This window comes from Oncorhynchus keta, chromosome 35 (genome assembly GCF_023373465.1).
Source record: "Oncorhynchus keta strain PuntledgeMale-10-30-2019 chromosome 35, Oket_V2, whole genome shotgun sequence".
NCBI classification, from domain to species: Eukaryota; Metazoa; Chordata; class Actinopteri; order Salmoniformes; family Salmonidae; genus Oncorhynchus; species Oncorhynchus keta.
Genome location: NC_068455.1, coordinates 32,022,566 through 32,037,537, shown reverse-complemented (window position 1 = coordinate 32,037,537; position 14,972 = coordinate 32,022,566). Strand labels below are relative to the sequence as shown.

Genomic DNA, 14,972 nt, shown 5'->3' with positions numbered 1-14,972 from the left:
GTGAGAACAAACCAATAATTATGCAGTTTCAAGGCTAGTATTCTGATAGAGTAAAAGCACAAGAGTCAATGGTAGGCTTATGGCTCATGGTAAATGGTGTGTGTGCTGTGTGAAACAGCATGGGTGTGTGTCTACAGTAAATGGGTGTGTGTCTACAGTAAAAGGTCCAAGCTGATAGCTACCTATCAGCTTGGACCTTTGCTCAGCCTTCCAAACTCCATGAGCAGTGAGATGGCCTGATATACCTGCCACATAATGTCTCTGCTACAGTACAGCAGGTTCTAGGCTGCACAATGTCTCTGCATCTAAGACATTAAGAGAAATGAGCATCTCCCTGTAACGTAGTTGGATCAGCCTATTTAGAGTCATGTGTGCCTTTACCCTATTTGTGTGAGTGTTCTTCTTCAGCGAGAGAGAGAGAGACAGAGAGAGAGACAGAGAGAGAGACAGAGAGAGAGTGTGAGAGAGAGAAAGTGTGAGAGAGAGAGAGAAAGAGAGAGAGAGAGAGAGAGAGAGAGAGAGAGAGAGAGAGAGAGAGAGGGGGGGGAGCCAGAGAGAGAGTGAGAGAGAGACAGTGAGAGAGAGAGAGAGAGAGAGAGAGAGAGAGAGAGAGAGAGAGAGAGAGTGTGAGAGAGAGACAGTGTGAGAGAGAGAGAGAGAGAGAGAGAGAGAGAGAGAGAGAGAGAGAGAGAGAGAGAGAGAGAGAAAGAGAGTGTGAGAGAGAGACAGTGTGAGAAAGAGAGAGAGAGAGAGAGAGAGAGAGAGAGAGAGAGAGAGAGAGAGAGAGAGAGAGAGAGAGAGAGAAAGGGGGAGGGGGAGAGAGAGAGAGAGAGTGTGAGAGAGAGACAGTGTGAGAGAGAGAGAGAGAGAGAGAGAGAGAGAGAGAGAGAGAGAGAGAGAGAGAGAGAGAGAGAGAGAGGGGGGAGGGGGAGAGAGAGAGAGAGAGAGAGAGAGAGAGAGAGAGAGAGAGAGAGAGAGAGAGAGAGAGAGAGAGAGAGAGAGAGAGAGGGGGGAGGGGGAGAGAGAGAGAGAGACAGAGAAAGCATAGCCAGGCTGAGAGAGTGGCAGACTCCCCAGCCCCAGCTTATCTCCAAACTACCTCCCAAAGCTCCACTATACCCTGTGATGCTAGCAGTCATCTCAACATACAGCAAGCAGCATTACCGTGGAGGAAGGGTTACAGTGAGTTCCTGCTTTAAAAGGATTTAAAGGGTTTTCTTACACCCTGTAACTGGGCTTAGCTGGCTGTACAGACACCAGCAGGGCTGCACTACTTGTTTGTATCACCTCTCAATTAGATTAACCAGCTTGCTGTATGTTAAGTAAGGAGAGCACCTGCCCTGGATAAAACAGGGTGGAGGCACTCATGATCAGTAGATTATCATATCTTGTGAAACGTAGCTAAGGCAGATAACAGCATACAGGTGTTTCTCAATAAGAGATTGTATGATATTGCAGAAGAGGTGTAGAGTAAGTGGAAAGCTCCAGGATGGCACAGGTCCTTACCTGCCTCGGTGTACCTGAGCCCCACCTTCTCCTCCTCATCCTTGGGCTTGGGCGGGGGCCAGATGGCTTGGAGCCGCCCGGGGGTCCGGTCCTCACTGTCTGCAGGGGAGGTGACCTCAGACTGGGAGGAAAGACAGCAGATGATACCTCAGTTAACACAGAAAATACATAGAAACTGTACACACTCTCCAAGGCTTACAGTACAGTCGGTGCCCAATCTGACTGAGAAGTCAACACGTGGTAAGATATGAGACCATCTCAAATCAAGACTATCCCCAAAGTTAATACCCTATGAGATAATATCACTTTAAAGGTACAAACATATTGGTTTAGTCCTGTCTGCATTGCATATGCCCAAGAAAACACAACATCGCTTTACATTCATAAATGTCAAAACCTTGATGATCTGAGAAAAAAAGGAGGATGAATAGCGATCTCTAAAATACAACATACATACGGAATACAGCCTTGAGTTAGACACAAACAGTACATACGTTAGACTCTGCTGGACCTTTTTGATCACTGCTGCTAGGAGACTTGGACGTTCTCTCACAGATGGATTTCAGCAGCTCCTTTTCACTTCTGTTATTTTCCTTGACAGCCTCTAAATCCACAGGCTCTTCTGTATCCTTTTTAGCAGGTTTGGACCTCTTGAAGGTGTCAAGTGTTGTGTGTGAAGCTTTCCTGCTGTCTGCTGGTGGGGTGATGGGGATGTGCTCTGGACCCTTGTCTGTCACCCCCTCCTCCCTCCTCTCCGGGTCCCTGTCTGGGTCTGGCTTGTCCTCGGCCTTGGTCCCGTCTAGGTTGAGTAGCTGGCTGATCTGCCCTAAGAGATTACTCTTGGTCTCAGACACAGGTTTGGGCTCGGGACGTTTCTTGGGGGTGCTGCTACTGGAGGTGATCTGCTCAGGGAGGTTCTTGATTTTGTTGATGCTCTTCTTCAGGCTCAGCAGGGCCAGGTCAGTGTCTCTCTGTTTGATCTCAGACACTGTCTCCCTCTCCTCCCCCACAGCCCCCTTCTTCAGAACCCGCAGCCTGCTGAACAGGGCAGGAATTTCGAAGGAGGGGGCCTGGCAGGAGGCTGTGCCCCTGGTGGGAGACAATGTGGTGGAGGGCGGGTCTGTATCGGGCCTCCTAGTGGCAGGCATGTCGCCTTGGTCCCTGGGCGAGACAGAGACAGGAATGGCACTTGGCCGGCTGTCAACTGGGGACTTTCCAGGGACATGCGTGTCAGGCTGCTCCTCCAGGCAGGGGGAAGATGGCTCTGCTGCTTCAGGTGGCCTGGAATCAGAGAGGGCGGAAGGGGAGTCGAAGCAGGGAGCATGCTCTCTATGCTCCTCAGTTCCAGTGTTTTCCGACAATATTTCCTTCCTCTGTCCAGTATCTTGGTCCGCTGGCTGTCCTGACGGAAAGGCAGTGTTGTCTGCTGCTGCCTCCAATGTCTGGGGTTCTGAGGTCAAAGACAGGTTAAGAGGTGAAGACACTGCAGGGTTTCCAGAACACACGTCAGTTAGGCCCAATACCTCCTGGCTGATGCTGAAGCCTTTGGCTACTTTGTGGTGATGATGGATGGACCCCTCTGCACCCATGGCTGCTGCATCCACACCCACTTCCACAGGCCTGGGATCAGTGGATAGGTACGTGCTGTAGCCGTCTCCAGGCACTTGTGGTTTGGAGACAGAGGAGAAGAGACCAAGATCTGTCCCACTGTCAGATCTGCCCATAATCCTTCCAGAGAACAGAACAGAGGTGTCTTTGAGGGATCTTTCCACAAGACTTTCTGGCTTGAACACAGGCAGCTCTAAGTCTGTATCAATGGCACCTCTCACTGGGCCAGCGGGTGGCAGCTGACCAATGTTATTATCGTTCACTGTCCACTGGTCATCGTCAGGTGGGAGGGACATTCCAGGGGTGTCATGCTTGTCTGATTGGCTGAGGCTGCTGATCCCCTCCTCATCTTCCATTACTGTGTCGCTGCAGATCTCCACCCTAGTGACCTGGACCAGATCTGGGTCGGCCATGGACACAGACACTTGGCCTGGGTTAGGAGGAGAGGTCACCGAGCTACTCTTCCTACTGGACTCATTCTCCCATGATTCCATCCTGTCCTCCGTATCAAGGAAGGTGGCCTCTCCATTATGAAGAACCTCACACCTACCCCTCACATCTCCCCCCACTCGAAGTCTGTCGTCACTGATAACATCCAGAGCACTTTGATCATGAACCCCTGTGAGATAGTTATCTTCATCAGACAGGGTTCTGAAAGCCGTCAGCACCGCAGTCTCTCCCGCCAGCCTCTGAGGCTCAGGCTTGTCCCCACGTGTAAACATAGTGGAGATCTTACTGCGGAACAAACTGGATTGCTGCTTCCCCTGACCGTTAGAGCTATTACTTACACTGTCCATTTTCACAGAACCCTTAACTGTCATGTAGCATGTACTTAGACCAGTGAACTCCTAGCCAGCAGGTAGAGGCTACCCGAGCACAATGTGTCCATTCAGGGTGTCACAAAAGGCTCATCTCTACACCAAGAGGAACCTCGACCTGCCAATTTGTGTTCCACGTCTACTGGTTTCAGTGAACAAAAAGGCCTTTGTGAGGACAAATCCCCTAGCTCTTCTTAACCTCTCCAGGAGGGCTCCAGGTATAACCCCTGCTCTCCTGTAATCCTGTATGGCAACACAAGACCCTGCTGTGTTGCACATAGATCACTATCTCCAATCACAAACAGCCTCGACTCCACTGTACGTTAACTGTCACTTCCAGTGATGTAAAGCCGAGTGAAATTCCAATGACTTTCCCGGTCAAGTCAAACTGTTCAGAGGCAGGAAGCATGTCCTGGAATAATCTCCCTGGGAATCCAGGAGCAACTCATTTTCAGTTTCTCAAGAAAACATTAGAACCTGTTTTAAAAGTTATTTCAGGGTGGTCTGGAAGGTTCCATTTCCCCTCTATGTGTAGGTAGAGAGACCTGATTCAGAGCAACTGTCTGAGTTGCCCTCCTGGCGTGGTTCTTTCCCCTCTTTCCCTGTGTCTGTATGTGTACAGGAGAGCTCTGTGTTCCTGAGAAAAGCCTCCAGGTTGGAAATGGTTGAAAATGTGCCTTGAAAATGTGCCTCACTGGTCTACCCGGTCTGGCCCCGCCTCCCCCCCTCCCTCCCCTGCCCTGACTCGGAGGGATCTGTGGCGGCAAGCAGAACAGGTGTCTGATTAGTCCATCTTACTTCCGCAAAATATCAGTGACAGGTGGCTGGAGCTCTCTGTTGCTTAGCACTATCCTTTCTTAGTGTATTTTAAACAGAGTGGGGCTGCTAGCTAGTTAGCTAGCTAATCTCCTGGTTGGTTAGGTGGACGGTGGAGGAGGTCCAGCCCAGTGTTACAGCTGACAGTGCTCTCTATACTATTAATGCTTCAGCTGTGGGGATTAGTCAGTCTGGAACTGCTGCTGCTGCTGCCCAGCCCTGACCACAACTCCAGCACTGCAATCTTGTGTCGTCAGTAGCCTCGCTAACATCAAGGGGCTAACACTGCTACAGTTTGCTGAGAGGAAAATAGGTTTTGATTCCCTCATCTCAGAGTGTGAATGTCATTAGAAAAGATTAAGGTTGTCTTCACACTAAATCATAAACGGAACACATACATATACACACATTTGTTTTCTAGTACTGTGAGTTTATAGGAAGTTTACACAGACAAGTAACATTGTACTCTGTCTGTAGTCTACAAAGCCTGCTGCTGCAAATACGATGGGTTCAAAAATCTTTCAATCACCATGCTCCCTTTATAGGAACACAATGTGCACTTGACAGATCTTAGCACAAAACAGAGCACATAGGCCTGAAAAGTACTTAGTGAAATTAGGGCTACTTGTTCATTGAGCTTTCAGACGGAACTCAAAGCCCTAGTAAGGCCATATTTGGCCTTAGCAGCCAAAGTTCACTCCTACTGCATTCCTCCAGACACAGATTAAGAATGACAAATTGTTGTCAAGGTGATTTAGAGCCCCATACCAAACCAGACATGAGGTTTGAGTTCAAAGACAAAATGTTTGACATTATTAATACATACCTGTAATCATTAATAATCTATTAGATATTAAATAATCATATGTATAATGTATTAAAAAATACTATTGTATTTAAACATAATGTCTCTAACTGGGATTAAAATAAATCCACAGATTGTCAGTCAGAGGCTCTCTCTCGAGGCGCCCTGAGCCCTGGCCCATTATGTAATAGCATTGGCTTTTAATTTACTCAGTGTAAATATATCAGCTAACCGCATAGCCAGGTCTCAGCTGGATTTACGCTGTACTGTGGGCTGAGAGGAGCTGAGTCACAATGACAGACAGTTAGAGGAGGGTCCTTTTTACAAATCCCACACTGATCACAATGACATGAAAAACAAGTCACCCCAATGGAGTCCATGACTACAATGACAGCTTAGGCCACACCACAGATTGTCGGTATCTTTATGCTGAGACAGACTTTTGTTATGATATGATGGCTGCAACAGAGATCGAGGAGTGGCTGTTGATAACACAGCTATGCTACTCTGTCTGACAACCACACAAAACAATCTACTGTTGCTTAGCTTAGTCAAACAGCATGATGGATTCTTGACAGACAGGCACAGTAATTGTTTAGTTGTTATAATTTATATGACCTTCTCTTGACACTTTACCCAAAATAATAGATGTGCTGGCAGGTGAGAGGTGGTGGTAAATCAATCTCGTTGAATTTGATGACTAGATACTGGGTCACCATGTTAACAGTAGATGTACCATCCTAGGTACAACATTGAAACGTGACAATACTACCCTGCCTGTGACAAACAGCTGGTGTTTGGGTAGATTAAATATGTAGACTTTGTTTTTTGGGATCTCTCGCTCAGCTGTAGAGATGTTTGGCAAGCTCTGAAGAATCCATATGTTTGGTTTCAGTACAGAGTGAAAACACCTTGAGACACACTGTACCAACAGTAGGTTTTATATGTGTGTTAGCGTGTTTGGCAGACCCACACAAGTCAGGTGCTCTGGCCTGTAGCAAACACATAGTTGAGCTTCTTAGCTCTACTCACTAAGAGAAAGGGAGCTAAATACTGTGCATGACACAATCAATCCGCTCTAATATGGTTTACAGTGACTTGACAACTGGGCACTACACCCTTAGAAAGCATGTGCTATCTAGGGCTGCCTCCATAGGATAACTCATGAATGAACCCTTTTGTGTACAGGTAGAACTATTTTGGCTTCAATGTAGAACCCTTACCGTGCTTCTACACCTGCATTGCTTGCTGTTTGGAGTTTGAGGCTGGGTTTCTGTATAGCACTTTGAGATATCAGCTGATGTGAGAAGGGCTATATAAATACATTGGATTTGATTTGATTTGATTACCACAGAGGGTTCTACAGTCGTGGCCAAAAGTTTTGAGAATGACACAAATATTAATTTCCACAAAGTTAGCTGTTTCAGTATCTTTAGATATTTTTCTCAAATGTTACTATGGAATACTGAAGTATAATTAAAAGCATTTCATAAGTGTCAAAGGCTATTATTGACAATTACATGACGTTGATGCAAAGAGTCAATATTTGCAGTGTCGACCCTTCTTTTTCAAGACCTCTGCAATATGCCCTGGCATGCTGTCAATTAACTTCTGGGCCACTGATGGCAGCCCATTCTTGCATAATCAATGTTTGGAGTTTGTCAGAATTTGTGGGTTTTTGTTTGTCCACCCACCTCTTGAGGATTGACCACAAATTCTCAGTGGGATTAAGGTCTGGGGAGTTTCCTGGCCATGGACCCAAAATATTGATGTTTTGCTCATCGAGCCACTTAGTTATCACTTTTGCCATATGGCAAGGTGCTCCATCATGCTGGAAAAGGCCTTGTTCGTTACCAAACTGTTCCTGGATGGTTGGGGGAAGTTGCTCTCGGAGGATGTGTTGGTACCATTCTTTATTCATGGCTGTGTTCTTAGACAAAATTGTGAGTGAGCCCACTCCCTTGACTGAGAAGCAACCCCACACATGAATGGTCTCAGGATGTTGTACTGTTGGCATGACACAGGACTGATGGTAGCGCTCACCTTGTCTTCTCTGGACAAGCTTTTTTCCAGATGCCCCAAACAATCGGAAAGGTGATTCATCAGAGAAAATGACTCTGCCCCAGTCCCCAGCAGTCCAATCCCTGTATCTTTTGCAGAATATCAGTCTGTCCCTGATGTTTTTCCTGAAGAGAAGTGGCTTCTTTGCTGCCCTTCTTGACAGAGGAAGAACAAGGCTTCCAAGCACCCTACTTTTGAAGCTTCCAGTCTGTTCAAACTCAATCAGCATGACAGAGTGATCTCCAGCCTTGTCCTGGTCAACACTCACACCTGTTAATGAGGGAATCACAGACATGATGTCAGCTGGTCCTTTTGTGGCTGGGCTGAAATGCAGTGGACATGGTTTGTGTTTTTTGGGGATTCAGTTCATTTTCATGGCAATTAATTGCAATTCATATTATCATTCTTCATAACATTCTGGAGTACATACAAACTGAGGCAGCAGACTTTGTGAAAATTCATATTTGTGTCATTCTTAAAACTTGTGGCCATGACTGTACATGGAACCAAATAGGGTTTTACCTGGAACCAAATAGGGTTCTTTAAAGGGTTCTCTGTTGGGGACAGCTGAAGAACCATTTCATAACCTTTTTTTCAAAGAGTGTAGAAATGGTGGAATGTGAAGGTGTTAGCAGAGTGGCTACAGTAGGTCCTGGGCTCTGGGAACCGCCACGGTACACGGTACACAGCACAACATCCCAGATCTCATAATGTTAATGCAACTGGAGGAATTCATGTGGTTAAGCAAGTCAAATCAAATCAAAGTGTATTTGTCACGTGTGCCGAATACAACCTTACAGTGAAATGTTTAGTTACAGGCTCTAACCAATAGTGTAAAAAAAGGTGTTACGTGAACAATAGGTAAGAAAATAAATAAAACAACAGTAAAAAGACAGGCTATATACAGCAGCGAGGCTATAAAAGTAGCGAGGCTCCATACAGACACCGGTGAGTCAGGCTGACTGAGGTAGCATGTACATGTAGATATTTTAAAGTGACTATGCATATATGATGAACAGAGAGTAGCAGTAGCGTAAAAGAGGGGTTGGCGGGTGGTGGGTGGCGGGTGGAGGGACACAATGCAGATAGCCCGGTTAGCCAATGTACAGGAGCACTGGGTGGTCGGCCCAATTGAGGTAGATGTACATGAATGTATAGTTAAAGTGATAAACAGAGAGTAGCAGCAGCGTAAAAAGAGGGGTTGGGAGGGGTTGGGGGGGGCACACAGTGCAAATAGTCCGGGTGGCCATTTCATTACCTGTTCAGGAGTCTTATGGCTTGGGGGTAAAAACTGTTGAGAAGCTTTTTTGTCCTAGACGTGGCACTCCGGTACCGCTTGCCATGCGGTAGTAGAGAGAACAGTCTATGACTGGGGTGGCTGGGGTCTTTGACAATTTTTGGGCCTTCCTCTCATACCGCCTGGTGTAGAGGTCCTGGATGTACTGGGCCGTACGCACAACTCTCTGTAGTGCCGTGCGGTTAGAGGCCGAGTAATTGCCGTACCAGGCATTGATGCAACCAGTCAGGATGTTCTCGATGTTGCAGCTGTAGAACCTTTAGTTTCCTGAGGGGGAATAGGCTTTGTCGTGCCCTCTTCACGACTGTCTTGGTGTGTTTGGACCATTCTAGTTTGTTGTTGATGTGGACACCGACGAACTTGAAGCTCTCAACCTGCTCCACTACAGCCCCGACGATGAGAATGGGGACGTGCTTGGTCCTCCTTTTCCTGTAGTCCACAATCATCTCCTTAGTCTTGTCTACGTTGAGGGATAGGTTGTTATTATGGCACCACACAGCCAGGTCTCTGACCTCCTCTCCTCGCTGTTTCGTCAATGTCTGTAATCAGGCCTACCACTGTTGTGTCGTCTGAAAACGTGATGATGGTGTTGGAGTCGTGCCTGGCCATGCAGTCGTGGGTGAACAGGGAGTACAGGAGGGGACTGAGCATGCACCCACGTGGAGCTCCAGTGTTGAGGATCAGCGTGGCAGATGTGTTGCTACCTACCCCCACCACCTGGGGGCGACCCGTCAGGAAGTCCAGGATCCAGTTGCAGAGGGAGGTGTTTAGTCCCAGGATCCTTAGCTTAGTGGTGAGCTTTGAGGGTACTATGGTGTTGAACGCTGAACTGTAGTCAATGAATAGCATTCTCACATAAGTGTTCCTTTTGTCCAGGTGGGAAAGGGCAGTGTGGAGTGCAATAGAGATTGCATCATCTGTGGATCTGTTTGGGAGATATGCAAATTGGAGTGGGTCTAGGGTTTCTGGGGTAATGGTGTTGATGTGAGCCATTACCAACCTTTCAAAGCACTTCATGGCTACGGACGTGAGTGCTACGGGTCTGTAGTCATTTAGGCAGGTTGCCTTTGTGTTCTTGGGCACAGTGACTATGGTGTTCTGCTTGAAACATGTTGGTATTACAGACTCAATCAGGGACATGTTGAAAATGTCAGTGAAGTCACCTGCCAGTTGGTCAGCACATGCCCGGAGCACACGGTAATCCGTCTGGCCCCGAAGTTTTGTGTATGTTGACTTGTTTAAAGGTGTTACTCACATCAGCTACGGAGAGCGTGATCACACAGTCATCCGGAACAGCTGATGCTCTCATGCATGTCTCAGTGTTGCTTGCCTCGAAGCATAGAGCATAGAAGTGATTTAGCTCATCTGGTAGGCTCGTGTCACTGGGCAGCTCGCAGCTGTGCTTCCCTTTGTAGTCTGTAATAGTTTGCAAGCCCTGCCACATAAGACGAGCGTCGGAGCCGGTGTAGTATGATTCAATCTTAGCCCTGTATTGATGCTTTGTTACTTTGATGGTCCGTCGCAGGGCATATCAGGATTTATTGTAAGCTTCCGGGTTTGAGTCCCGCACCTTGAATGCGGCAGCTCTACCCTTTAGCTCAGTCCGAATGTTGCCTGTAATCCATGGCTTCTGGTTGGGTTATGTACGTACAGTCACTGTGGGGACAACGTGACTGATGTGGTGTACTCCTCAATACCATCGGAAGAATCCCGGAACATGTTCCAGTCTGTGATAGCAAAACAGTCCTGTAGTTTAGCATCTTCTTCATCTGACCACTTTTTTTTATAGACCGAGTCACTGGTGCTTCCTGCTTTAATTTTTCTTGTAAACAGGAATCAGGAGGATAGAGTTGTGGTCAGATTTACCAAAGGGAGGGAGAGCTTTGTACGCGTCTTTGTGTGTGGAGTACAGGTGATCTAGAATTTTTTCCCTCTGCACATTTAACATGTTGATAGAGATTTGGTAGAACTGATTTAAGTTTCCCTGCATTAAAGTCTCTGGCCACTAGGAGCGGTTTCCTGTTTCCTGTTTGCTTATTTCCTTATACAGCTGACTGAGTGCGGTCTTAGTCCCAGCATGTCTGTGGTGGTAAATAAACAGCCACGAAAAGTATAGCTGAAAACTCTCTAGGCAAGTAGTGTGGCCTGCAATTTATCACAATATACTCTACTTCAGGCGAGCAAATCTAGAGACATCCTTAGATTTCGTGCACCAGCAGTTGTTTACAAATATGCACATACCCCCCTGTCTTACGATTGGCTAAAGAGTTGGCTAAATAAACCAGGCCGACAGTGTGCTGTTCTATCTTGCCAGTGCAGCATATATTCTGCTAGCTGAATATCCATGTCGTCATTCAGCCACGATTCCTTGAAATATAGGATATTACAGTTTTTGATATCCCGTTAGTAGGATATTCGTGATCGTAACTCGTCTAATTTATTGTCCAATGATTGCACGTTGGCGAGTAGTATTGACGTTAATGGCAGCTTTCCCAGTCGCATTCTCCGGGTCCTGACCAGGCATCCGGCTCTTTGTCCTCTGCACCTGCGTCGCTTCCTCTTGCAAATAAAGGGGATGTCGGTCCTGTGGGGTGTTTGGAGAAGGTCTTCTGCGTCGTCTTGTTGTAGAAACAATCTTTGTCTAATCCGAGGTGAGTGATCGCTGTCCTAATATCCAGAAGCTCTTTTTTTGCCGTAAGATACGGTGGCAGAAACATTATGTACAAAATAAGTTACAAATAACACAAAAACCCCACATAATTGGTTGGGCGCCCGTAAAACTGCTGCCGTTTCTTCTGGCGCCATTTCTTCAGTAGAGTGGAGTACACGCTGGCTTGGAGCCATGAGGTAACAGCAATGTCATGCTACACTGCTCTGAGAGTGAATATATAATGATAACTACTGTTAATGTGTAGTTGCCTTCATAGAGTATCAAATAGGGCCCAGATTTGTTCCTGACCATGTGACCTGACCAGAGTTGATCCTGACCATGTGACCTGACCAGGGAATACTCTAGGCCCTATTTGCAATTTGGCCAGTTTTTTCCTGGTCAGGTCACATGATTCATGACATAAGTATGATGTATTGCTGCTCTCACCGTGCACTCCAGTCCAGGATAGTAGGGGGTATCTCCGATGATGTCATCTTCTGGGGGCGTGATCCTGAGAATGTCCAGGTGGTCAGGACGGGAGGCGGGGTTCAGGGAGTTCTGGGTCTGGGAGATGGCATCATCACCGTCCAGCATCCAGATGTCGGCCTCCTCTACACACACAAACACACACAGGCACACACACACACACACACACACACACACACACACACACACACACACACACACACACACACACACACACACACACACACACACACACACACACACACACACACACACACACACACACACACTCACACACACACACACACAATAATGAATTGTTATGAATTGTAAAGTGTAATAACAGGTATATTAAGATAGACTGAAACACACCATCCGTTAGGGGGGATTTTACAAAGCAACAGAGCCATTATGTATCCTGAATGGATCAGGTGGGTGGAGGAGGAAAGCAGGCATCGACACCTTCTAAAAGTCACAGAGAAAATCCACTGCTGCAGGGAACAGATGCCTATGTATATACTGTCCTTAGCTAGCCTCGCTTCAGCTTGAGGACCGCCAAACACTGATCTGATAAACAAATACCACTATATCCAATATGGATGTATGTGTATGAGTAGATTCATTGTCCATCCTAGGGAATGGTACTACTCTCTCTAAAACAATTGGCTAAAGAAACCAGGCCGACAGCTTGTGTGTTTCTGTTCACTCACTGTAACACATCGATTCTGTGTTGGAGGGTGACGTTGCTATGGATTGGTGAACAGAGGAGCCGACATCTAGCCCCCTCAGAGAGAGACTAAATCTGACTGGAGTAGGCTATGTTCTAGCCAAGCTATGGTGGAACAGAGCAGCTAGAACAGGGCTAATGTGAGTAGAGGTTAACGTTCCATAGGGAGGAGGGATTCAGTTTGTCCACTTCCGTATGAGCTTTGTGATTCAGATCTCAGAGACAACCTCATCCATAGTCCATCCCCCCTCCAGCCTACGAGCACAAATAATGTAAAGGGTAGGCTAGTTTAGTGTACCCCCAAATGAACATAACACAACAGTACATCTCGCTAAAAATACTCCCACGTCCACATGGATGCGCACACGTGGTACTCTCAGACACAGTGAAAATATGACTGCACTCTTCCCCTTGGGAGAAGTACTCATGCAAGATAAATAAAGAGTGGCAGAGGAGAAAGAGAAACAGCAGAGCAGCTCACACTGAACTTGATGCTCAGCGACCTCCATTTAGGGTTTTCTCATGCCGTAATACACCTCCCAGGAGGGTCACACTGCTATTGCCTCAACCTGTTGTGTGGATAAAAAATGAGATTGATCTGAGAGGCATCTCACCTCCTGTTGCATTAGATGCTCAAATATCACATCAAGGTGTAGTGTCATCACACCCTTGAGCTACTGTAGCCACACTATAATCTCCTAAACTGCAGCAGTAACCCAGTAAAATACCTCAAATACTGCCTATCCTAAGTCTCCTCAGCCCCAGTTTAGGTCAGAGACAAATGGTTTCAATGCAGTTGTAAGAACACAGAGACATGCATCTGTAGATTTGTATTCAGCCTCAGTATTTAACGAATAAGTCATTATTAGATAGACAGCACTGCGGCTCCACACAGCAGAGACGGAAAGGAAAAGTCTTTGGCAGGGAGCGATTGATTTGATAAATCACTTTTCATTAAGATAATGCACCAGCACACTGCAGAGCTCAACACCAGCCGGGTATTTCTTGGGCTGTTTGGGATGAGTCCAAATGCACAGTCAAGCCCACTCCAGGCCCAGCTGCAGCAAATGCTGCATTCTCCCCTGCACCAGCTGTATTCCAGTGTAATTATCAACTCCAGAAAATCTACTCTAATTTCAGCTGTATTTGGCATCTTGTTAGCAGGGTGGTGGTGAACATAATGAGAGTGTTACTATGACAACTCAAAGTAGACGAGACCAAGACGTGGACGTCATTAAGGCAGCCCCCCTGCACCTCTCTGATTCAGAGGGGTTGGGTTAAATGCGGAAGACACATTTCAGTTTAAGGTATTCAGTTGTACAACCTACTAGGTATCCCCCTTTCCCCTTAAGAATCCTGACATTGTCAACCCAACACTACAGTTGATTACTGTGTATTCTCAATGCGCAAGAAACATGGAAACAATTTGCACAGAGTACAGAACAACAGCACTCTTGCATCTCTCAAATATGAAAAATTTACTGAGCTTTGAGACTAGTTTGTCCACAGCATGTTCTGAGCTGAGACACATGCAGCAGTGTTAAAAAGCATTTAGAGGGCCACGCTGCCACCATCTGGACAGGAATAGGTGGAGAGGTTTAGTGTCCCTGTAGACACACTGCAGTGCAGCTCTGGCTGTCTCTCTCTCTGGCTCTGACCAGAAAGACCACACGAAATACAAAGATACACAAGGAATGTTGGATACGGCACCCTAAGAGGATCTTATGACTTTTTCTGAAACAATACGTAATGCCATCACATGTTATAGACTTGAATCTATTGACATTTTGTGTATTACAGATGAATAACACAACACACATGGACTGACAAATAATACATTAACACAATTCAAGCAAAGGCATTGAGAAAACATCAACATTGAGAAAATACTTTGGACTCGTTTAATGTACTGTAAACATTGTAGACATAGTACATTCGCAAGTTCATCGTTAGGAATGAGACTTCAATCCAAAATCATAATTGAAAGTTAAACTAGAAGAGAAAGTGATGACTAGAATATGATTTAGAAAGCACTCCGCTGCATTAGGTAATGAATCCACTTCATTAGCTTGTGCTACGAGATCACTTGGCAGTTACTTCATTGCACAAGCACGCACGCACACCCAGGCACACACACACACACACACACACACACACACACACACACACACACACACACACACACACACACACACACACACACACACACACACACACAC

General features: G+C 46.5%; 1 protein-coding gene across 6 annotated transcripts in view; it reads right to left on the bottom strand.

The window, feature by feature from the left end:
• The window catches only part of LOC118368345 (formin-like), a 117,548-nt gene that overhangs the window by 83,383 nt on the left and 19,193 nt on the right, over nt 1–14,972 (bottom strand). For 4 of the 6 annotated variants that reach the window (XM_052496893.1, XM_052496891.1, XM_052496892.1 and 1 more), the window contains exons 1-2: nt 2,001–4,582; nt 1,507–1,627 (exon numbers count right to left, since the gene is read on the bottom strand). In XM_052496893.1, coding sequence (XP_052352853.1) covers nt 1,507–1,627; nt 2,001–3,935 — 2,056 coding nt within the window. In that variant the 5' untranslated portion in view covers nt 3,936–4,582. Of the gene's footprint in view, nt 1–1,506; nt 1,628–2,000; nt 4,583–12,008; nt 12,173–14,972 lie in introns of those variants that run through there. The other 2 variants (XM_052496894.1, XM_052496895.1) reach the window with 1 other exon arrangement.